General features: G+C 40.6%; 1 protein-coding gene across 4 annotated transcripts in view; it reads left to right on the top strand.

Annotated features, from left to right (window-relative positions):
- Window positions 1–224: 224 nt before the first annotated feature.
- Window positions 225–25,612, top strand: part of IGSF10 (immunoglobulin superfamily member 10) — a 56,533-nt gene continuing 31,145 nt past the window's right edge. For 2 of the 4 annotated variants that reach the window (XM_055321578.1, XM_055321575.1), the window contains exons 1-3: window positions 225–283; window positions 2,760–2,954; window positions 4,481–4,610. In XM_055321578.1, the coding sequence (XP_055177553.1) occupies window positions 2,761–2,954; window positions 4,481–4,610 (324 nt within the window). In that variant the 5' untranslated portion in view covers window positions 225–283; window position 2,760. Of the gene's footprint in view, window positions 284–1,096; window positions 1,198–2,759; window positions 2,955–3,053; window positions 3,440–4,480; window positions 4,611–25,612 lie in introns of those variants that run through there. The other 2 variants (XM_055321576.1, XM_055321577.1) reach the window with 2 other exon arrangements.

Genomic DNA, 25,612 nt, shown 5'->3' with positions numbered 1-25,612 from the left:
GCGGGGGGGGGGGGGGCACCTGTCAACAGGTGGGCGTCCTGGCCGCCGGCTCCCGCTGCCCGGGTTAGGATTCGGGGCGGGGCCGCAGGCGGCGGGGCGCCCGGGCGCTCTCCCGCGGGCTCGTTCCCTCCCCTGCGCCCGCCGAGCCGCGAGTCCCCGGCCCCGCCCGACGTCACCCCGTCCCCGCCCCGCCTCCCCCCCGCGGCTCGGGAAGGTCCCGGGACCCGGCCGCGGAGCTCGCGACACCCCGGCGGCGCCCGCCCGTCCGTCCCCCGGCGAGGAGGTGAGCGGCCGCGCGTCCCTGCCTGCACCCGGACGCGAGGTCGGGGGGACGGGGGACCCGAGGGCGGGGGGCGGTGACGGGGCACCCGAGGTCCCGCCGCGGGATGGGCGCTCCGGTGGGGGGGCGGGGACCCGAGGGCGGGGGGGTGACGGGGCACCCGAGGTCCCGCCGAGGGATGGGGCGCTCGGGTGGGGGGGCGGGGACCCGAGGTCGGGGCGGGGGGGGGGACGGGGACCCGAGGGCGGAGGGTGAGGGACCCGACGGCGGGGCGGGGGGGGGACGGGGGACCCGAGGTCCCGCCGAGGGATGGGGCGCTCCCGGTGGGGGGGGGGCGGGGACCCTAGGGCGGGGCCTGGGTGACGGGGGACCCGAGGTCCCGCAGCGGGATGGGCGCTCCGGTGGGGGGCGGGGACGCGCCCGGGACCCAGCGGCCGGTGGCGCCTGCAGGGAGGGCAGGGTCACCCCCTAGTGACGGGAGCCGGGCCGAGGGTGCGCCCTGAGCAAAGACTGATTCCGCAGGTGGAGACCCCTGGGCGGGGCACGGACGACAGCTGGTCCCGAAGGAGAGAAACCCGGGACCTGGGGACCTGGGGGGTCGGCGGGGGAGCGGAGAGCTGCGGGTGGCGGTGCCGGCGGGGGGGTGCCGCGAGGTAGGGCAGCCGCGGGGGGAGCGGAGCGCGGAGGACCGGAGGCCCCACTTCGCCTCCGGGGTCTGTGGGCTCGGGAGAGGGGGAGGGGGAGGGGGAGGGGAGAGCGAGGGGGAGGGGGAGGGAGAGCGCGGCCGGGGTGGCCATCCCCGGGCCCGGCCGCGCCAGGTCCTTCCTGGCACTAAGGCGGGCGCCCAGCAGGCGGGGAGCAGATCGCCTGCCTCCACCCGCGTCGGGCCCCCTCGGCGGCAGCGCAGAAGAGCTCAGGTACTGTTCATTTCTGTCCTTCCCCGTGTGCCTTTTCAGGTTCAAGTTTGTGGGGCTCCGCTTCCCCTACGTTGTCCTAGAGCTGTGGTTCTTTTCAGTGACTCTCAGGTGGGGATGACCCAGGACTTCGCTTTTTTCTGGCTGAGCGAGAGCATTATCTCTGTCCGCCCAACTCTTCCTCCGCTTAACTAACGATGGAAGGTGGAAGTGCCTTCTCCCATCACAGGTTTCCTTGAGGTTTTTGTAGTCGGATGCTTACAATGACAAAAGGGGTCATGCGGTTGACCCTCTATTCAATTTCAAGTTGGGCCAGAATTCCCATAATCATTCCATCATCTTTACCTATATACGAAGACTAGCAATCCGACTTCTGTTTTCAGGGTTGTGTAGGCCTAAAGGATAGTTGCTGGTAGGATCCCAAAGAAACCATTGGATCCCAGGGAACGTTGCGATTTACAAATCATGAAGGTCACTTTTCTTAGAAAGGTACAATAAAGATTTTTATTGCAATCCTTGTATATTCTGAATTACAGGAGAAAATTAGGTTTGGATCCAAGAGCTTGCCCCACGTGTGGATCCTAGATACCGTTTTTTCCAAGAAGCTGAGCATCTCTCTTCTCTGATGAGGCTCCTCCGCTCCCGGGGCAGACAGGAGGCTGAGGAGGGAGAGGAGGGGGAGGGACCAAGGAAAGGTCCAGAGGGATGCTCTAAGCAAAGCAAAAGGACCCAGCAGCATGTGTTCCAGGGGGCAGGGTGGCCCTGTCCAGTGTGGGTGCAAGGCTCAAGCCTCTCATCCAGTCGGTTACTCTGGCTCATGGTCATTACATGACAATGAAGTGTGCAATGTGTCTTTTTTGGCAAGGACTAGAAGATTTATTCACCCTTCAAGATTTATTCACCCTTCCAGTGGTGTATGACAGCTCTTAAAAATATTTTTGAAGAAGGTTTAATAAAGCAAAAAAAAAAAAGAAGAAGAAACAGACCTTATACATTCGATGAGTAAAATGTGTCACAAATTCCGTTTGATCCTAGGTGCACACATACCTATGAGAGGCTGGAAAGAACACAGCAAAATGTTACTGGTTATATCTGGGTGGTGGGAATATGACTAATTTTACTTTCTTTTACGTATTTATACTTTCATACTTTCCGTATGCACATGGATTAGTTTTATAATCAGTTTTTTTAAAAGTGGGTCTAGAAGAACTAGCGTACAGGAAACCAAACCTTCTGTATTTCCTTCCTTAGGGTCTCTATTTTCTCTTTTTATTGAATCCCTAAGTATTAGGGATTACTGCTTTTCATTAAGAAGTGAGAAGCCGTGAAGGGATTTTCACAATAATAAATACCCCACTTGACGACAAAGCTCCACATGAGGCCAGCACCCAATCGCTGTGTAAAGAGTAGGTTTTCCCTTAGAGGTTGTGAATGAATGAAGTTATCCACGCAGGACCTTTCGGAAACCTCCCCCAGATTATCAGATTTAGTGTGTATAGTTATACTGGAACTTGGCTCAACCCCTACCTGTAACTCTGAGGTGTGATTCCCCCCCTCCCCCCCAGAATGAAGGTGAAAGGCAGAGGAATCACCTGCTTGCTGGTCTCCTTCTCTGCGATCTGCGTGGTGGCCAGCCCTGGGGTCCAGGCCTGTCCTCGCCGCTGCGCTTGTTATGTGCCTACAGAGGTGCACTGCACGTTTCGGTACCTGACCTCCATCCCAGACGGCATCTCACCCAATGTGGAGCGCATCAATTTAGGGTGCGTGGGAATCCCTTGTCTTATCCCCCTCCCAAGGAGGTATCACGCTGAGGCTTTGTCCCCTAAAATGTCAAACAAAACTTGTGACTTTCAGAGATTGAACGAAATTGTTTTAACGATATTTCTCTCCCTAAATAAGCACGTGAAGATCTTGAGTTTGTAAGACACAATAAGCAACGTTTTCCAGGTAAAGTTTTACTAGGAGGAAGTTCTAGAACCTGACATCATGCTTGCTAGGATGGGAGGCCCAAGATGACAGCACTTCGTCCTGGCTACATTTTTGCTGGAAAATAGCGTCTGTTAAGAATTAGAGCTGTGATCTATCAGAAGGAGAGAATAAGACCCTGGAAGTGTCTTCCCATATGTAAAGGAGATGTATGAAAAGTTGGTTAGATCCTTGACGAAGACCCTTGGACTTCTTTTCATGCTAAGTGACTTATTTGACATGCTTTCGAAAACACAAACCTAATTAAATCTGCCAAAAGGTGACTATGTTTTAAAGGTTCATGAAAAACCGTGTGTGTGTGTGTGTGTGTGTGTGTGTGTGTGTGTGTACGCACATGAAGTCAGATTTAACGTCATTTAGTTGCTAACCGTGTGTGCCTGCTATGTGCTAGGGAGACAACAATGACCAAGGTGTATTATTCACGTCTAGAAGCTACAGTGAAAGGGAGAAGACTGATTTCGTAAGGACCGTCAGCGTACAGAATTCCTTGGAATAGTCACTAATGATAATAGGGACACGGATTGTGTCCCTACTATGATCCCGCGCCGAGTGCGGCTCTCTTCCTGTATTTGCTCACCTAGTCCTCCAAACACCTTTTATGTTGCTTCTTCTATTATTTGCATTTTATTTATTTTTTAAGTTATATATATATTTTTTATCTGTTTTTATTGAAGTTTGATTTGCCAACATATAGTCTAACACCGAGTGCCCGTCCCATCGGGTGCCCCCCTCAGTGCCTATCACCCAGTCACCCCAACCTATGCCCACCTCCCGTTCCCAACGCTTTGTTCGTTTCCCAGAGTTAGGAGCCTCTCATGGTTTGTCTCCCTCTCTAATTTTCCCACTCGGTTCCCCTCCTTTCCCTTTGGATCCCTGTCACTATTTCTTATATGGCCCACTGCCAACTGCCCGAGTCCAGAAGCCTCCTGGCCACACTATTTGATGAAGAGCCCAGGGATCTTAACCCCTGCTTTATAATGATGAATTCTTCCTGGGAAAGCAGGGGAGCACACCATAAAAGAATGAGCTGGGTCTCCCCAGGAGTCACAGGTAGTGAGAGGGAGGGTCAGGGGTATCCCCAGCCGAAGGACTGGCTGGGTGGAAAGGGTGGGGAGCCAGGAGGACTTGACTTGACTGCCAGGACCAGGGAGTGGGCGCACCTTCTGTGTCCATCACCCGAGAGCCCAGGAGATCCTGGGGTTGGTGTGTAGAGGTGTGTGCACGCCCGTGTGCATGCTTCAGCTTCATCATCTGAACTGCAGCTGGCAGGCATAGCTTACACCTCGTGTTTTCATTGCAGGTACAACAGCTTGGTTAGATTGACGGAAACGGATTTTTCTGGCCTGAACAAATTGGAGCTCCTGATGCTGCACAGCAATGGCATTCACACAATCCCTGCTAAGACATTCGCGGATTTGCAGGCCTTACAGGTAAGACCCGGGAGGGGAAGGGGCGGGCTCAAGAGGGGAAACATAGCCTTGAACGCTGACCTCTCCAGTGGAGCTCAAAAACCAACATTCTGTGAGTTGGAGGTAGACCTCAAAGAAGGATGTCCGAGACTGATTTCTCTTTAAATGCAATGGTATGTGGAAATTAGAAGAATAGGAACATTCTGAAGTCAGTTTTTCTGAGATCTGGGCTAATGGGGGAAAAAAATCAATACCCAGGGGTTACTGCACCTTTACACTTTAATCCAGAAAGGCTACTTCTAGTCTTGTTCATCTGGGAGCTACTGAGACAGAAGTTAGCTGTCTACATGTCAATATTCTTCTTACAATTTTTACCTTGTTAGGTAGACCCTGTCTTGTTGAAAAATTTTGAAAAGTTATGAGAACTTTTTTTTTAAGATTTTATTTATTTATTCATGAGAGACACAGGGGGGGGGGCAGAGACACAGGCAGAGGGGGAAGCAGGCCCCATGCAGGGACCCTGATGTAGGACTCGATCCCAGGTCTCCAGGATCACGCCCTGGGCCGAAGGCAGGCGCTAAACCGCTGAGCCCCCCAGGGATCCCCAGATGTGGGAACTTCTAACGATCCATCCAATATTACAAGAATCATCACTCCAGTAAGTGAGAAAGTATGGGATTATGGGGAAATGCGTACGTAAAGATCAGTATGTCTGCTACGTATGTAGGACTTAAGGGTTTGGGGAAGCAAACTCAAAATTCAAGTGCCTACCAAATTTTTTAAATACATGGGGGGAAAATAGCTCGTCAGGAAAAGTACAACCATATATGATTTATTCTGTTTAAAATGTATTATGGGTGTGTATTCGACATGCACTATTACACCAGGACAATGTTATACCGTAAGGGCTTCAACCTTCACACACATTAGGCCGTGATCACTGTGACCAATCTAGCCACCACCTGTCACTTACAGTACTGTTGACCGTGTTCCCTATGCTGTGCACCACGTCCCCGTGACTTATTTGTTTTATAGCTGCAAGCTTGTAACTTCCAATCCCCTTACCTTACCCTATGCGGCCTTTCTCTCCCCACCCCTCCCCACACCCACCCCCGGGAACCCCCAGATTGTTCTCTGTACCTATGAGTCTGTTGTGTGTTTTGGAGCCCACAAAGAAGTGAGATTTGATGGCACTTGCCTTTCTCTGACTTATTTCATTTAGCAGAACACCCTTTATTCCATCCATGCTGTCACAAATGGCAGGATTTTATTCTTTTTTTTATAACAAAGTAGTATTCCTGTGTGCGTGTGTGTGCGTGTGTGTGCGTGTGTGTGTGTGTGATCTAGACACACACATACATGCACATCTTCTTTATCCATCCGTCCACTGACGGACACTTCGGTGGCTTCCATATCTTGGCTGTCGTAGATAAAGCTGCAGTACGCCTAGGGGTGCGTATGTCTTTTTGGATTCGTCTATTCATTTTGGCCAGATAAATTCGTAGAAGTGGAATTGCCGGATTGTGGGGTAGTTCTCTTTTCAATTTCTTGAGCAATCTCCATACTGTTTCCCACGGTTGCTGCACTTTTTTTGCATTCTCACCAACAATGCACAAGAGTTCCCTACCCCTAACACCCTCGCCAACGCTTGTGACTTCTCGTCTTTTTGATGTTCGCCCTTCTGACAGGTGGGAGGTGATCCTTCCTAGTGGTTTTTGTTGTTTGTTTGTTGTTTTTTAAGATTGATTTACTTATTTATGATAGAGAGAGAGGCAGAGACACAGGAGGAGGGAGAAGCAGGCTCCATGCCGGGAGCCCGACGCGGGACTCGATCCTGGGACTCCAGGATCGCGCCCTGGGCCAAAGGCAGGCGCTAAACCGCTGAGCCACCCAGGGTTCCCCCTTCCTAGTGGTTTTGACTTGCGTTTCCCTGATGACGAGTGATGGTGAGCATCTTTTCCTGTGTCTCTTGGCCCTCTGAATGTCTTCCTCAAAAGAGAAACGTCTGTTCATGTCTTCTGCCCATTTTTAAATTGGATTATTTGTTTGTGGGGGGGTTGAATTGTATAAGTTCTGTGTGCATTTTGGATCCTACCCCTATATGGGATATATCATTTGCAAATAACTGCTCCCGTGCTGGAAGCTGCCTTTTAGTTTTGTCGATGGCTCCTTTCGCTGTGCAGAAGCTTTTTATTTTGATGTAGTCCCAATAGTTCATTTTGGCTTTTGTTTCCCTTGCCTCGGGGGACTTATCTACAAAAAAAGATGCCAGAGCTGATGTTGGAGAAGTTACTGCTTGTGCCCTCTTCTAGGTTTTTCATGGTTTCAGGTCTCACATGTAGGCCTTTAATCCACTTCAGATGTATTTTTGTATATGGTGTAAGCAAGTCATCCAGTTTCATTCTTCTGCATGTGGCTGTCGAGTTCCCAACACCATTCGGTGAAGAGACTGTCCTTCTCCCACTCCATAGGCTTCCGTGCTTTTTCGAAGATTAAGTGACCATGTAACTATGGGCTTATTTCTGAGTCTTCTGTTCCATTGATCTTTGTGTCTATTTTGGGGCCACTACTATCCTGTTTTGATGACTCTAGCTTTCTAATATAACTTGAAGTCCAGAATTGCAGTGTCTCCAGCTTCGCTTTTCTTTTTCAAGATTGTTAAGGTTTCAAGATTGTCTTAGCTATTTGGGGTCTTTGGTGGTTCTATTCGAATTTTAGGACCGTTTGTTCTAATTCTGTGAAAAATGCTGCTGGTTTATTGATAGGGATTGCATTGCATGTCTAGATTGCTTTGGGCAGTATGGTCATCCTAATAGCATCTGTTCTTCCAAACATGAGCGTAAAATGAGCGTAAAATGTCTTTCTACCTCTTTGTGTCTGTCCTTTTCCGTTTCTTCTTTGGGTATATTGTTTTTTTTTTTAAGATTTATTTATTTATTCAGAGAGAGAGAGAGAGGCAGAAACACAGGCAGAGGGAGAAGCAGGCTCCACACAGGAAGCCCGACGTGGGTCTCGATCCTGGGTCTCCAGGATCACACCCCGAGCTGCAGGCGGCGCTAAACCGCTGTGCCACCAGGGCTGCCTTCTTTGGGTATATTGTATCATATTTTATATCCTTTTATTTTGTGAGTCCCTTGACTGTTTTATGTAAATATTCATTTTTACTGCTTTTATAATTTTCAGAGCTCAGGTCTTTCAGCTCTTTGGTTAGGCTCGTTCCTGGCTATCTTACTGGCTTGAGTGCAGTTGTGAAAGGAATTGTTTTCTTAATTTCTCTTCTGCTTCAGTATGGGTGAATAGAAATGCAACAGATTCTTTCTTTTTTTTTTTTGCAACAGATTCTTATTTACTGATTTTGTATCTTGTGACTTTACTAAATTCAACTCTCAGTTTTTAGAAGTTTTTTCATGGAGTCTTTCAGGTTTTCTATATATAGAATTATGGCATCTGGGCAGCCTGGGTGGCTCAGCGGCTTAGCGCCGCCTTCAGCCCAGGGCATGATCCTGGAGATCCGGGATGGAGTCCCACGTCGGGCTTCATGCAGGGAGCCGCTTCTCCCTCTGCCTGTGTCTCTGCCTCTCTCTCTGTGTGTGTCTCTCATGAATAAATAAATAAATAAATCTTGAAAAAAAAATATGGCATTTGCAAATAGTGGAAGTTTCACCTTGCCTTACCAATCTGGATGCCTTTTTCTCTTTTGTTGTCTGATTGCTGAAGCTAGGACTTCCAGTACTGTGTTGAATAAAAGTGTTGGGACTGGGCCTTCATGTTATTCTTTAGGGGCTGTCCATTTTTCCACACAGGATAACGTTGGCTGTGGGTTTTTCATATATGAAGTATGTTCCCTCCAAACCTACTTTGTAGGGGATTTTTCATCATGAATGGATGTTATACTTTGTCAAATGCTTTTTCTGCATCTTTTGAAATGATCATATGGTTCTTATCCCTTCCCTGGCTGTGTGATATATCATGTTGATTAATTGACAAATACTGAACCAGGCTTGCAACCCAGGAAAATATCCCCTTGGATCACAGTGAGTGATTTTTTTTTTTTAATGCACTGTTGGATTTGGTTTGCTAGTATGTTATGGAGGATTTTTGCATCTATGTTCATCAGAGATATTGGCCTGTAGTTCTCTTTTTTTGTGGTTTCTTTATCTGGTTTTAGTATTGGGGTATTGCTGGCCTCATAAAATGAATTTGGAAGTTTTCCTTCTTTTTCTGTTTCTTGGAATAGTTCAAGAGCAGTAGGTATTAAACCTTCTTTAAATGTTTTTTGGATGCCCCTGTGAAGCCATCTGGTCCTGTACTTTGGTTTGTTGGGAGCTTTTTTGATTACTGATTCCATTTCTTTGCTGGTTATCGGTCTGTTCAAGTTTTCTGTGTCATCTTGTTTCAGTTTTGGTAGGTTCTATGTTTCTGGGAATTTACCCAAACTTGTCCAATTTTTTGGCATATAGTTTTTCATAGTATTCTTTTATAATTGTTTGTATTTCCATGGTATTGGTGGTTATTTCTCCTCTCTCATCTGTGATTTTATTTATTTGGGTCCTTCCTCTTTTCTTTTTGATATATCTGGTTAGAGGTTTATTAATTTTATTCATTATTTTTCAGAGAAGGAGCTCCAGGTTTCATTGTATCTATCTATTGCTTTTTTAGTTCCTATATCGCTTATTTCTGCTCTAATCTTTGTTGTTTCCTTTCTTCTGCTTGTTTTGGGGTTTGTTTGTTGTTATTTTTCTAGATCCTTTAGGTGTAAGATTAGGTTAAGATTTTTCTTCCTGAGTTATGCCCAATTGCTATAAACTTTCCTCTCCAGAACTGTGTTTGCTGCATCCCAAAGGTTTTAGACCATTGTATCATTTTCATTTGTTTCCATGTACGTTCTTATTTCTTGATTTCCTGACCCATTAATTGTGTTTAGTAGCATGTTATTTGACTTTCATCTATTTGTGCTCATTCCAGATTTTTTTCTTGTGGTTGACTTCTAGTTTCATAATGTTGTGGTCAGAAAAGGTACATGGTATGATGTCAATCTTTTTGTATTTGTTGAGCTAGTTTTGTGGCCTAATATGTATTCTGTTCTGGAGAATATTTCATGTGCACTTGAAAAGAATGTGAATTCTGCTGTTTAAGGAGGGAATGTTCTAAACATATCTGTTAAGTCCATGTGGTCCAGAGTGTGCCAATCAAAGCCACTCTTCCCTTGTTGATTTTCTGTTTAGATGATCTGTCCACCGATGTAGGTGGGGTGTTAAAGTCCCCTACTATTACTTTATTATTTTAGATTAGTTTCTTTTTTTGTTACTGTTTTATGTATTTGGGTGCATAATTATTTAAAATTATTATGTGTGTTTGTTGGATTGTTGCCTTTATTATATAGTATCCTTCTTTGTCTCTTGTTATAGTCTTTGTTTTAAAGCCTATTTTGTCTGATATACTATTGCTACTCCAGTTTTCTTTTGACATCCATTTGCATGATAACTGTTTCTCCATCTCCTCACTTGCAAACTGCAGGCGCCTTTAGGTCTAAAATGAGTCTCTCATAGGCAGCATAGAGTCTTGTTTATTATTTTTTATCCATTCTGTCACCTTTTGTCTTTTGAGCCAAGTGTTCAGTCCACTTACATTCAAAGTAATTACTGAGAGAGATGTATCTATTGCCATTTTATTACTTGTTCTGTGGTTGTTTCTGAAGATTTTCTCTGATCCTTTCTTTCATGGTTTGCTGGTTTTCTTTAATGAGATTTTTGGATTTCTTTCTCCTGATTCTTTGCATATGTATTAGTGTTTTTTTCATTTGTGGTTACCATTAGATTTATATATGAGATCTTCTACCTATAGGAGTCTATATTAATTTGATGGTCACCTAAGTCTGAACCCATTCTCTAGACCTTTGGTCCCCATGTTTTAGGTATATTGTATCATATTTTATATCCTTTTATTTTGTGAGTCCCTTGACTGTTTTATGTAAATATTCATTTTTACTGCTTTTTTGTTTCCTATTTTCATACTGTCATTTTTGGTATTTCCTTGCCACTCAAAGAGTTCCCTTTAATATTTCTTGCAAAACTGGTTTAGTGCTCATGAACTTCTTTAGTTTTTGTTGGGGAACCTATCTCTTCTTTGTTTTTTTTAAAGAGTTTATTTATTTATTCATGAAAGACAGAACGAGGGAGAGAGAGGCAGAGATACAGGCAGAGGGAGAAGCAGGCTCCATGCAGGGAGCCCAATGTGGAACTCGATCCCAGGACTCCAGGATCATGCCCTGGGCCGAAGGCAGGCACTAAACCCCTGAGCCACCCAGGGATCCCCTTTATCTCTCCTTCTATTCTGAATGGTAGCCTTGCTGGATAGAGCATTCTTGGTTGAAGGTTTTTCCCATTCAGCACTTTGACTCTAGGCTGTTCCTTTCTGGCTTGGAAAGTTTCTGCTGAAAATTCTGCTAATAGCCTTATTGGGGGAGAGGGGGTAATCTTTGTATGTAAGTGTCTTCTTTTGTCTTGCTGCTTTTAAATTTTTTTTATCACTATATTTTGCCATTTTAATTAAAATACATCTTGGTGTGGATCTGCTTTTTTGTTGTTGTTGATATTGTTGGAGGTTCTCTTTGCCTCCTGGATCTAGATTTGTTTCCCTCTTGAGATTAGGAAAGTTTTTATCTATTATTTCTTCAAATACATTCTCTGCGCCTCTTTTGGGACTCCTGTATTACAAATGTTATTACATTTGATGGAGTCACTGAGTACCCTAAGTCTAGTCTTGTTCTGAATAATTCTCATTTCTCTTTTGATTAGCTTGATTACTTACCATTAATCTGTTTTCTAGGTCATTAATTTTGTTCTTCTGCTTCTTCTAGTGTGCTGTTCATTACATCAAGCATATTTCTCATTTTGTTTATTGAGCCCTTCATCTATGTTATTCTTTATCTCTGTGTTAAGGGTCTCACTGATGTCCTCTACTCTTTTCTCCAGTCCAATGAGAATCCATATGATCATTGCTTTAAATTCTCCATCAGGCATGTTACTTACATCAGTTTTATTTAGAGCTCTGGCAGTGGCCTTGTCCTGTTCCTTTGTTTGGGACAAATTCCTTTTGTCTCATTTTGTCTAGGTCTCTGTTCCTGTTTCTCTGTGTTAGGAAAGTTAGCTACAACTCCTGTTACTGAGGGTAATGACTTTATGAAGAAGAGTTCCTGTAGCACCCTGCATTGTAGTGTCCCCTTTTCCCCAGGGTGTGGAGCTTCCAGGAGTATCTCCAGTATGTGCTACATGAACTCTGCTATTGTGTTCTGGCTACTTTATCCTTCCGGCCAGTTGTGGACAGAGGCTCTCTTTGTTGTGGGCAGTGTTTGGTCCCTGGACTAATGTGCTGTCTTTTAACTAGATGTATCCTGGTTTGCTTATGAAATGAGACCTGTTTCCATTGCCACCAGAACTGAAGCTACACAACACTCCCAGAGGCATGGTGTTGGCAGGGGTTAGGGCTGGTCTCTGAGGGAGGGGGCCCACTGCACTGGGACTGAGGCAAGCTTGACTGGGAAGGGCAGTTCTTCTGGAGCTCAGGTGGGTGGGGCTTGGTGTAAGCAAGTTAGGTAATGAGTATTGGTGCTGAGCTGGGTTCTCACAGGTGGCCCTGTGCTTATGCTGAAGTGTGATGGAGGGAAATAGCGCCTGCCAGTTCCTTTGTTTCTGGTTGAGTCTCTGTGAACACTGCACCTCTGGAACATGCTCCAAGATGAACAACTAATCTCCTCAAGTTGTGCTCCACGCACTCTTCAGATCACTGTGTCTATGGTGTATGTCTGTATGTCTGTGGGCTCCTTGCCCTGACAATGCCCTCCAGCCTCTCCCAGAGCTGAGCACACTACCCTTAAAGTTCCAGGTTTAAAGCTCTGCTGGTTGCAAGAACTCACAAGATTTGGGCCCCAATTGCTATGAGCATTCATTTTCCCCATGCATTCCCCTGTATATTAGTCTGTCTTTCGCACTTCTCCATGACTGAAGCTCCCCACCACAGCAGCTACAGTCCATTTCTCTCCCAAGCTGCATCTCTGTACCCTCTACCTTCTCAGATGTGGCCTCTTCTTCACCTTCATTTATGGAGTCATTTCTACTAGTCTTCAGATGGATTCCTGGGGGTTTTAGGATGAGTTGATAGTTATCTAGTTGTATTTGTGGGATTAGGAGAGCCTAGGATCCTCCTCACCCAGTGCCATCGCCCGCTCACACCTAAGTGAATTTTAACTTTCTAAGAGGATATAATATACCAGGGAGATTATAACTATAAACAAGATAATTTCCAATGTTTAGACAGAACTTCAGAGCCACAAAGTATCTTGATTGTCTAAGGAAAGTTAGGGGCGTAGTTAGATAACCTAGGAGGCATTGCCCAGCTGTGTGCCAGCCATCTAGACATTTGTAGCCCTAGAAGCATTATAGCCATCACAGACAAAGACAAATCTTGTTGCCACACAGACCATTTCCATTAGAGAGGTGCTATTAATGGATTTGTTCACAGGGACTGTTGCATTTACCCTTTCAAGTCAAGGGTCAGTCAGGTTTTCAGTGCATGTGAGAAGAGAATCCCTAAGCCTGAAGTAGTGTTGTTCTAAATGTCTTGCAAAGATGGGTGCTGCTGTTAAGTTCTCTTGGTGAGAACAGAGATGATCTAGATAATCATGGGAATATGGGGGTGCAATGTACTAAGATTTACATAGGTATTTGTGTTTAGATGGCTAAGTACAGTTATTATTGGAGAAATGTAAAAAGTCACTGGATATTCTGGCCATGAAAGTTGAATTTGGTAAGAGATTTCTAAGGGGGTGGGAAGGGCTGCTTATAGTCTGCAGTGACATTGGGAATAGTAGAGGAATTGCTTATAAGGAGCACCAGGAGATCTCTAGCATCACGGATAGATAAAAAATCTTTGACAAATCCTGCAGTCTGAAAGGTCACTGCCCTTAGCAATGGTCTGAGAGATAGGGATGGTGGCATTATCTTTCCAAGTCAATGCCAGAATAAAGACAAGGCAAAGAAGAAGAGTTTCTTATTCAGTCAAAGTGTGAGGTTTTGATCTGTCATTTTGGGTAGAAGCCATCTACCTCAATGTCAGGGACTTCTCTTTCTTATCAATTTGATTCAGAGGTTCTAGCATCTATACAGGACCAGATATCAGGCGGAGGTTTCCTTGGCTGTAAGATACATATCCAATCCCTTAAGGTTTTTTTTTTTTAAGATTTAATTTATTTATTCATGAGAGACACACAGAGAGATGCAGAGACACAGGCAGAGAGAGATGCAGGCACCATGCAGGGAGCCTGATGCGGGACTCGATTTCAGGACCTCAGGATCACGCCCTGGGCTGAAGGCAGGTGCTCAACCACTGAGCCATCCAGGCGTTCCTCCCTTATAGTTTTGAAGCAATGCCAGGTTGGAAGCACTTGGTCAGGTCCCTTTCAGTGGAGCTTGATAATGTTTCCAAAATACCTAATCACCGGACTCCAGATTGTGACCAACAGGGACCTTCAAATTGACATTTGCGAAGGCTTTTTTAACCTGTTGATGATAGGCTTGAGCATAAGACATTAGAGATTTGTAGTGGCTGTTCATACCAGCCCAAGATGACAAGGATTGGCAGAAAGTAGTATGCCAACAGGCATCGGTCTGCTGGTGACTATCTTGTGTGGAATGGTTTATTTCCCAAAGGGTATATATTGCAAATGGTCAGCAACACCAAAGGCAATACCTTAGGTCAAGGAAGTCCAATTGTTTCAGTAGGTTTAGAGATTTTTAAATTTTAGGATCCCGTTAGTTTTTTCGGATGACTGATGATTGGGGATGATAGGAGCATTGATAATTCCAAGAATTTGCAAGGTTTTTGTTAAGGCTCATGATTTGCCTGGTGAAGTTGGTACCTCAACCACGGGGAATCAAGGAAGGTACACCAACGGGAAACACATTGTCTAATAGTTTATTTGCTACTGTGAGGGCATCAGCTTTGTGGCAAGGGAAAGCTTCAACCCAACCAGAAAACACACACACCTACAATAACAAGAACATATAGCTAACTCATACTAAGTGGCAGTTGAATGAAGACCACCTGCAGCTGTTCAGGGTGTGCAGAAGGAAGTCTGGAGACTCTGGGAACAACAAAAGTTTATCCCGGTTGGTGAACTTAACAGGTCAGACATTAATAGACTCTCTTTGCAATTTTTGTTATAAGTAGGTTCCTTGGCCAGCATGGAGCCCAATGCAGGCTTTGAACTCTAGACCCTGTGATCAAGACCAGAATGGAGATCAAAAGTAGTATGCTGAACCGACCGAGCCAGCTAGGGACCCCTTTGCAATTTTATAGAAGTTTCTCCGTCAATATCTATTCATAAATGAAGTCATTTTAAATGCGCTATCATGGGGATCCCTGGGTGGCTCAGCGGTTTAGCGCCTGCCTGTGGCCCAGGTGTGATCCTGGAGACCTGGGATCGAGTCCCGCATTGGGCTCCCTGCGTGGAGTCTACTTCTCTCACTGCCTGTGTGTCTGCCTCTCTCTCTCTCTCATGAATAAATAAAATCTTTTAAAAAATGCATTATCATGGGTTAAAGAATGTAAAACACATGAAAAATAGGGTTTGTCAGAGAGCCGGGAAGAATCAAGTGGCCATCTTGAGTTTCCCATCAGCCCAACTGTTCACTTAATCAGTAGCCATTGTTTACCCTCCTTAATTTCTCTGATTTGCAAGCAGACTGTTACCATGTTACAAGGACACCAGGATGGCGAAAATCTGGCAATGAGGGGCCATTTATTGCGGAAGGAGAATGCATTCCAACTGTGTCATAACGTTACAATAGAGAAGGCTTTGTATTTGACGGTGCTTCCCCTGTAACTTACAAATCAAATAAGCCCAATTATATATATATATATATATATATATATATATATATATATATATGTTTCCCAAATCATCTTGGCACCTTGAAAACTTAGTTTTGGTAAGTGATGAGTGAAGCTGAACACTTTGAATATCTAGATCACTTCCTGATAAGCTTTTTAAAAATGAAACAATAACTACTGAACATAGGTTTATCTACTTTTGGTATCTTGTTACAGAAAAATTAAGATATTTGGATATTAGTGCTCTATTAGAAAACTGAATAAGTGGTAAGTGATGAGTGAAGCTGAACACTTTATATATATATATATATTCCTATGTCTCTGGCCCTCTCTCTGTGTCACTCATGAATAAATTTTAAAAATCTTAAATAAATTTAAAAGACCTTTTTTTTAAGATTTTACTTATTTATTCATGAGAGAGAGGGGGAGAGGCAGAGACACAGGCAGAGGGAGAAGCAGGCTCCATGCAGGGAGCCTGATGAACTCAATCTTGGGACTCCAGGATCACGCCCTGAGCCAAAGGCAGACACTCAACCACTGAGCCACCCAGGTGTCCCTAAAAGACCTTATTTTTAAGTTCATTTTAATTTAGCCCGTTTAATTATACATTAAAATACATTTCCAAAGATTCTTTTTCCACAAACCTTCTACAACTCTTTTTCTACACTCCAATTTTGCTTTATTTTTTCTTCTTTAAATGATTAGCCTCAAATAAGGACAAAATTACTTTTTTCCCCTCAATATCAACAAAATGTATTCCATTCCTCATACTTTGTCTTAGTGAAAATATATCCTATTTTCCTGGCATATGAACCCGAGATATTTCCCTTACTATTTCTAGAGCTTTATTTACATATACTATTTAGTTTCTTAGCCCTTGAAACCTAATTTCTAGTGAAAAAATAAAAAGCAATTGTGAACCATTGGTCATACTAACATTCCTTAAATTTGCAAATTTATGAATATACTGAATGATTCTTGGAAGCATATACCTTATTCAGTTTTCTAATAGAGCACTAATATCCAAATATCTTAATTTTTCTGTAACAAGATACCAAAAGTAGATAAACCTATGTTCAGTAGTTATTGTTTCATTTTTAAAAAGCTTATCAGGAAGTGATCTAGATATTCAAAGTGTTCAGCTTCACTCATCACTTACCAAAACTAAGTTTTCAAGGTGCCAAGATGATTTGGGAAACTTTTAAAACTTTTTATATATTCAGTCAATTTGTTCTTGACAATTATATCTAGATTACCCATGAAAACTTCATGAGACATCAAAGAAAATCAACCATTATTCTAAGTTATTTTTGCTGACAAATTGTAACAGATATAACATGAATTTAGTAAATTTAGTAGAATAAAAGTGGATTATCTGCATTATAGTCAAAGTTTGATGACTCTATAAAGAAGACATGCCTGTTTTAATTCAGCCAACAAACTTTTTTTTTTTAAGATTTTATTTATTTATTCATGAGAGAGGCAGAGACACAGGCAGAGGGAGAAGCAGGCTCCATGCAGGAGCCCGACATGGGACTCGATCCCGGGTCTCCAGGATCACGCCATGGGTCGAAGGTAGATGCTCAACTGCTGGGCCACCAAGGTGTCCCTAAACCAACAAACTTAAAGGTTAATTTGCTTGGGATCATCCCAGATCAAGTGAACTTGAAAAACATTTGAGTTAGTTTCTATTATATTTAAGAATTTAATTCATATACGCATTTAATTTTCTTTAAGCCAATTCAATAGAGCTCTTGTACAAATTAATTTTAGCAATACCATCTGGAAGTAGAAAATGCCACATATATACAGCACACATATATGACACATAAACATAGAGATAGATGTAGAGAACTCATTTTGTTTTTAAATTACTGCTATGAAATACATATAAAGCTCATTATAAAAGTTTAAATTCATTTCTCTGGTAGATGGAATAAGTTAAGCTTACTTGATAATAAAGTTATTAAAACTTTTCAAATATCTTATCCGATGTCAGCTAGGACAAATAATAAATTTCTGTCAGTATTAAACTCCCAAGGTATTGTCAAAGATGGTGTAAAAGATACTAATTAGCTTCACAAGATCTAGAGTCTTTCCCAAAGATAGCCAAAGAAAGAACCAACAACCTATTTCCCAATCAGAAAGCCAAGTCAAGTTCCTAGAATATAAAAAGAGACATGCAAGAAGGCAACAGTTAATCCCAAAAGAAATGATCAATAATAACTAGTGGTTCTGGATTTGGAAAGGATGGGCCAATGCAAAATTTCATTTGCTTCTCTTGACTGGAGTATTTACAAAAACTCTTGAGAATCCTCTCTAGGTTTAAGACATTGTTTAACTATGGCCTTTGACCAAGGAGTAAAAGATAATCTGAGGAGGATTGCCTATATCCTTGGATGGTCTTGTTATAAAAAAAAGTAAGTGTTTAATCTCTTCAGGATCAGTATGTCAGTCTTACAGTCTTTTAGTTACATTTTCTCTTTTTAGTTTTTCATTAATGCTTTGCAATGAATCTTTCAATCAGAGTATTTTGGAATTTTGAAATCTTTTGGAGGCTCCTGAATGCCAATTGAAATAGGTGTGCCATTCTGTTTAATTTGGGAAACCTTGCTTCCAAGTGTACTTCTTAAATGACATAAAATTGGAGCATTCCCCATAATGACCATTGAATTTCTAGGTTATTATTCCCCTGAGGGTTGACAGATGCTTGGTTGAACCCTAGCCACAAATGGAGTCAACCCATATTTCTGTCTGGCCTTATTTTGGGGCTCCCAACCTGATGGTTATAAAGCCAAGTTCCTCAGGACACAAAACAATCTTAGTAAAATTTTGTTGTTTTTTCTAGGTATCTGCAACTCCTGAAGCTATATTCTTAGACATAAAATAACCAGGTGTACCAGAAGGTGGCACACTTGTCTCTTTAGAATTTAAGGATGCCATTAGCTAAGGCTTTGAGTTTCTCAGAGCCAAACTAATACCTAAAAGGGATATTTTGACATAATTGTAAATGAGATTATTTCTTTCGTTTCCCTTTCCGCTATTTCCTTATTAGTGTCTACAAATGCAATAGATTTTTGTGTTTTACTTTTGGATCCTACAATTTAACTGAATTCATTTATTCTAAGTTTTTTTTTTTTTTTTAATGAAGTCTTAGAGTTTTCTACATGAAGTATCATGTCATCTGCAAATAGTTTTACTTATTCTTTTCCAGTTTGGATCATTTCTATTTCTTTTTCCTGTCTGATTGCTATGACTAGAACTCTGAGTACCATGTTGAATAGAAAATGGTAAGAATGGGGATAGCTGGGTGGCTCAGTGGTTGAGCATCTGCCTTCAGCTCAGGGAGTGATCTGATCCCAGGGTCTGGGGATCAAGTCTCATATTAGGCTCCTTCTGGGGAGCCTGCTTCTCCTTCTGCCTATGTCTCTGCCTCTCATGAATGAATAAATAAAATCTTTTAAAAAATGGTGAGAATGGATATAGTTTGTATTGTTCCTGATTTTAAAGGGAAAACTTTCAGCTTTCAACCACTTAGTATAATGTTAGATGTGGGTTTGTCATGTGGCCTTTGTTATGCTTTAAGACATATTTCCTTTATACCCACTTTGTTGAGGACTTTTATTATAAATAGCTGTTTAATTTCATCAAATATTTTTTGCATCTATTAAACTGATCATATGATTTTTATCATTTCTGTTAATGTGACATATCATATTTGATTTGTGGATGTTGAATTATCCTTGCATCCCTGGAATAAATCCCAGTTGATCATGGTGTAGGAGTCTTCTAAGGTAATGTTGAATTCACATCACTAATATTTTATTGAGGATCTTTCCATCTATGTGTATCAGGGATATTGACCTGTAATTTTATTTCATATAGTGTTCTTGTCTGGTTTTGGTATCAGAGTAATACTGGCCTTATAAAATGAATTTGTAAGCATTTCTTCCTCTTCTATTTTTTGGAACAGTTTGAAGAGGATAGGTATTAAGCTTTATTAAATGTTTGCTCAATTTCATCTGTGATGTCATCTGGGCCTAGATTTTGGTTCAAGTTTTCTGATTACTCATTTTCATTACCAGTAATCTGTCCAGGTATTCTATTTCTATCCGATTGAGTTTTAGAAGATTGTTTCTATGAATTAATCCATTTCTTCTAATTTGTCCTATTTGTTGGCATAAAACTTTAATGATATTTTGTATTCTGTAGTTGTAACTTCTCTTTAATTTGTGATTTTGTTCACGTGGGCCTTTTTTCTTCATGATTCTGGCAAAAGGTTTACCAGTTTTGTTCATCTTTTTAAAAAAATAAGCTCTTAATTTTTTTTTTGTTTTTTAGTCCCCATCTCATTTATTTCCACTCTGATCTTTATTATTTATTCTTCTAATTTTAGATTTTGTTTTTTTCCTAGCATCTTTAGGTGTAAAATTAAATTGTTTATTTGATAAGTTTATCTTTCTTCAGGTGGGCCTGTATCATTATGAATTTTCCTCTTAGAATTCCTTCTGATGTGTCACAAAGACTTTGGAAATTGTATTTTCATTTTTATTTGTCTCCAGATATTTTTTTTGATCTCCTCTTTGATTTCATCATTGACTCATTGGTTGTTTACTGACATGTTTACTTTCCACATGGTTTGTGTTTCTTTCCATTTCTCTTCTCTTGTCTTCTAGTTTCTTGTTTCACCCCATTGTAGTCAGAGAAGATGGTTGGTAGGATTTCAATCTTCTTAAATTTATTGAGATTTGTTTTGTGGCCTAATAAGTGCTCTATCTTGGAGAATGTTCCATGTGCACTTGAAAAGAACATATAGTCTTGTTCTAGGTTTTGGATGGAATGTTCTGGACATACCTAATTGATCAGTCTGGTATAATGTGTCATTCAAACCAGTGTTTCTTTGATTTTTGTCTGGATTATCCATAAGTTGGTGTTAAGTCCCCTATTATTATTGTATTAGTGTAAATTTCTTCCGTTATGTCTATTAATATATTATACACAAATGCTTTATGTATTCAGGTGCCCCTATTTTTAGTGCATAGATGTTTTCAATTGTTATATCCTCCTGCTGGATTCATCCCTTTATCATTGTGTAATAGCCTTCTTTGTCTCTTATTTACTTATCTATATCATTGAATTAAATTGTGGCAAAGTATAAAGTTTACCATTTTAAGCATTTTTAAGTATCTTTATGTTATTGTGCAACTATCACCATCATCCATCTCCAGAACTTTTTCATCTCCCTAAAATCTCTATATCCATTAAATAATAACTCCCCATTCTTCTCTCCCCCCAGCCCATGGTAACCAGTATTCTACTTTCTCTGTAAATTTGAGTATTCTGGGTTCCTCATATAAGTGGTATCATACAATATTTGTCTTTTTGTGACTGGATTATTTCACATAGCATGTCTTTAATATTCATGCATATTGTTGCATGCATCAAAATTCCATTCCTTATTTACTTTTTATTTAAGTGTTAAGTATTTCATCTTATCAAAAATTCTTACTCAAATCTAGATTTGAGTATAATTAACGTGCAGTATCACATTTCAAGTGTACAATATAGTGATTGAACAAGTCTATACATTATAGTGCTCTATACATAACAATTCCATACATTATAATGTGAGTAATGTTCATCATGATAAGTGTACTCTTAATCCCCATCACCTATTTTACCCATCTCTACCCCCCAACTTCCCCTCTGATAACAGAAACTAACTATAAAGAACTTACAGTTTTTAGGTTTGTCTCATTTTTTTCCTTTGTTTTGTTTCTTAAATTCCACATGGGAGTGAAATTGTAGAGTATTTGTCTTTCTCTGGTTAATTTCACTTAGCATCATAGCCTCTAGATGCATCCATGTTACTGCAAATAACAAAATTTCATTTTGTGTGGCTGAGTAATATTTCATTTGTGTGTATACCATATCTTCCTTATCCATTCATTTTTCAATAGACACCTGAGTTGTTTCCATATTTGGGCTATTGTAACTAATGCTGCAGTAAACATAGATACGCATGTATGTTTCTGAGTGTTTTTGTATTTTTTGTGTAAACACTCAGCAGTGGAATTATTGGAACATACGGTAATTCTACTTTTCAATTTCCTTCATCTGTCTTTTGTAGTTTTAGAGTACAGGTCTTTTACTTCCTTGGTTAAGTTTATGTGTAGGTATTTTGTTATTTTAGGTGCAATTATAAATTGGATTGTTGTCTTAATTCATCTTTCTACTTCGTTATTAGTGTATAGAAATGCAACAGATTCCTGTATGTTAATTTTGTATCCCACAATTTTATGTAATTCACTTGCCATGTCATCTGTGAATAGTGAACGTTTCAGTTCTTCCTTACTAATTTGGATGCCTTTTATTTCTTGCCTGATTGCTATGGCTAGGACTTCCAGTACTGTGTTGAATAAAAGTGGTGAGAGTGGACATCCTTGTCTTGTTCCTGATCTTAGCAAAAAAGCTCTGTTTTCCCCCATTGAGCCTGAGGCAAGCTGTGGGTTTTTCATATATGGCCTTTTTATGTTGGGGTATGTCCCCCTCGAAACATACTTTGTTGAGGGTTTTTATGATGAATGGATGTACTTTGTCAAATACTTTTTTTGCATGTATTGAAATGATCATATAGTTTTTGTCCTTCCTCTTGTTGATGTCATGTAACATGTTGATTGATTACCAAATATTGAACCAGCCTTGCAACCCAGGAATAAATTTCACTTAATCATGGTTTTTATTTTTTTTTTTAAACTACATTGCTGGATTCAGTTTGTTAATAATTTATTGAGAATTTTTTTGCATCTATGTTCATCAAAGATACTGGTCCATAGTTCTCTTTTTTTCATAGTGTCTAATCCGGTTCTGGTATAAGGGTATTAATGCTGGCCTCATAGAATGAATTTAGAAGCTTTCCTTTTTCTTCTATTTTTTGTAATAGTTTGAGAAGTACCTCCTCTTTATGTGTTTGATAAAGTTAACTTGTGAAGCCATCTGGTCCTTTTTGTTTATAGGGAGTTTTTTGTCTACTAACTCAATGTATTGCTGATGGCAATGAAACAAATTAGTCATCAGTCTGTTCAAATTTTCTCTTTCTTCCTGATTCAGTATTGGGAGGTTATATGTTTCTAGGAATTCCTCCATTTCTTCTAGGTTGTCCAATTTGTTGGTAAAACAATTTTTCATAATTTCTTATAATCCTTTGTGTTCTATGGTGGTGTTTCTCCTCTTTCCTTTCTGATTTTGTTTATTTGAATCTTCTTTTGTTTTTTATGAGTCCAGCTAAAGCTTTATTAATTCTGTCAATCTTTTCAAAGAAGCAGTTCCTGGTTTCATTAATCTGTTCTTTTTGTTTGTTTGTTTTTAGTTTCCATTTCATTTATTTCTGCTCTAGCCTTTATTATTTCTTTCTTCTACCGATTTGGAGTTTTGTTCTTTTTCTAGCTCCTTTAGTTGTAATGTTAGGTTATTTAAGATATTTCTTACTTCTTAATGTAGGCCGATGTTGCTATAAATCTTTTATCTTGAAACAGCTCTTTTGTTTCAACCCAAAGGTTTTGGGCTGTTGTGTTTCATTTTCATTTGTGTCCATGATTTTTTTAATTTCCTCTTTGATTTCTTGGTTGACCCATTCATTGTTGAGTAGCATGTTCTTTAACTTCTGTGAATTTCTGTTCTTCCAGGTTTTTTTCTTATGGTTGATTTCCAGTTTCATGGTGTTGTAGTTAGAAAAGATGCATAGTATGATTTCACTCTTTTTAAAAATTATTAAGACTTGTTTTGTGGCCTATTGTGATCTTCTCTGGAGAATGTTGCATATGCACTTGAAAAGAATATGTACTCCACTGTTTTTGAATGGAATGTTCTGAATATATCTGTTAGATCCATGTAGCCCAATTTATCATTCAAAGCTGCTGTTCCTTTGTTGATTTTCTCTTTGGATGATCTATCCATTGATGTAAGAGGAGTGTTAAAGTCCCTTACAATTATTGTATTACCATTGATTATTGCCTTTATGTTTGTTAATTAGCTGCTTTATATATTTGGGTGCTCCCATGTTGCATGCATAAATATTTAGCATTGTCATATTTTCTTTTTGGGCTGTTCCTTTTATGATTATGTATTGCCTCTTGTTAGTTTTTGTTTTAAAGTCTATTTTATCTAATATAAGTATTGTTACCTTGACATTTCTTTCATTTCCATTTGCAGGATAAATGTTCTTCCATCCCTTCACTTTCAATCTGCATGCGTTTTAAGTCTGAAATGAGTCTCTGTAGGCAGCATATAGTTGAATCTTGCTTTTTTTATCCATTCTGTCACCCTATGTCTTTGGAGCATTTAGTGCATTACATTCAAAATAATTATCAATTGGTATGTTCTAATTGCCAATTTTGTTACTTGTTTTGTGATTGTTTTCGTAGTTCTTCACTTTTCCTTCTCAATCTTCTCACAGTTTGATGGCTTTTAGTGATATGCTTGGATTCTTTTTTCTTTAATTTTTGTGTATTAATGATTTTTATTTGTAGTTACCATTAGGTTTATATATAGCATTTTATGCATATAACAGTCTATATTATGTTGATGGTTGCTTAAGTTTGAAACAGTCTTTGTTTTTACTCCCCTACATTTCTGGTATGTGGTATCTGGCTTTACATCCTTTTATTTTATGATTCCCTCAACTGGCTTTTATAGATAAACTTGATTTTATTGTTGTTTTTTTTTTTTTGTGTGTGTGTGTGTGCTTCAACCTTTATATTGCTTTTATAAATAATCTATTACTTTTATTATGTTTAAATGTACCTGTGAAATTCCTCTTTGTGATTTTTCCTTTCCAAATAATCCCTTTTAACATTTCTTGTAAGGCTGGTTTAGTGGTGATGAATTCGTTTAATTTTTGTTTGGGAAACTTCCTTTTAGCACTTTGAATATATCATGCCATCCTCTTCTTGCTCGCAAGGTTTCTGCTGAAAAATCAGTTGGTAGCCTTATGGGATTTACCTTGTATGTAATTTATTTCCTTCTGCTCTTAAAATTCATTACTTTTTTTTGCCCATTTTAAATAGTCTATCTTGGTGTGGATTTCCTTGGGTTGATTGGGAGGGGAGGTGCTCTGTGCCTCTTACATCTAGATTTCTGTTTCCTCTCCCAGGTCAGGGAAGTTTTCAGCTATTATTTCTTCAAATAAATGTTCTGTCCCCTTTCACTCCCTCTTCTTCTTATAGCTATATAATGTGAATGTTATTACCCTTGAAAGTGTTGCTGAGGTCTCTTAACCTATTCCCATTTTTTATAATTCTTTTTTCATTCTCCTTGTTTAGCTTGATTGCTTTCCATCACCCTGTTTTCCAGCTCTCTGGTCCATTCTTCTGCTTCCTCCAGTCTACTTCTTATTCCCTCTAGTATATTTTTAATTTCAGTTAATGAGTTCTTCATCTCTCATTGGTTCTTTTTTTATGTTTTCTGTCTCTTTGTTAAGGGTCTCACTGAGGTCCTCCACTCTTGGTTCAAGTCCAGTGAGTATCTTTATGACTATTACTGGAAATTTTCTATTAGGCATATTACTTATTTTTGTTTTGTTTAGGTCTCTTGATATAATTTTGTCCTTTTCTTTCATTTGAGACATATTACTTTGTCTCCTCAGCTTTACCCGACACTGTTTCTGTGTGTTAAGAAAGTCAGCTATGTCTCTTGCTCTTGAAAGTAGTGGCCATGGGCAGCCTGGGTGGCTCAGTGGTTTAGCACTGCCTTCAGCCCAGGATGTGATCGTGGAGACCCGGGATCGAGTCCCACGTTGGGCATCCTGCATGGAGCCTGCTTCTCCCTTTGCCTGTGTCTCCGCATCTAATGAATAAATGAATAAAATCTTAAAAACAAAAAAAAAAAAGTAGTGGCCTGATGAAGAAGAGGTTCTATAGTACCCTGTAGTACAATGTCCTCTGTTCACCAGAACCTGGCACTTCAGGCATATCTTCTATATGTGTTGTGTGTACCTTACTGCTGTGGCTGAGTTGCATTTGTCTTCAGTCCAGTCATCTGCAATGGCTCTCTTTGTTGTGGTCAGGGTTTGGTCCCTGTGTTATTTTTGTTTTAAGATTTTATTTATTTATTCATGAAAGACACAGGCAGAGGGA

Source organism: Nyctereutes procyonoides, unplaced genomic scaffold (genome assembly GCF_905146905.1).
Source record: "Nyctereutes procyonoides isolate TBG_1078 unplaced genomic scaffold, NYPRO_anot_genome, whole genome shotgun sequence".
Taxonomy (NCBI): Eukaryota; Metazoa; Chordata; class Mammalia; order Carnivora; family Canidae; genus Nyctereutes; species Nyctereutes procyonoides.
Note: the sequence above shows the minus strand (reverse complement) of the source record. Positions and strands in the feature narration are given on the sequence as shown.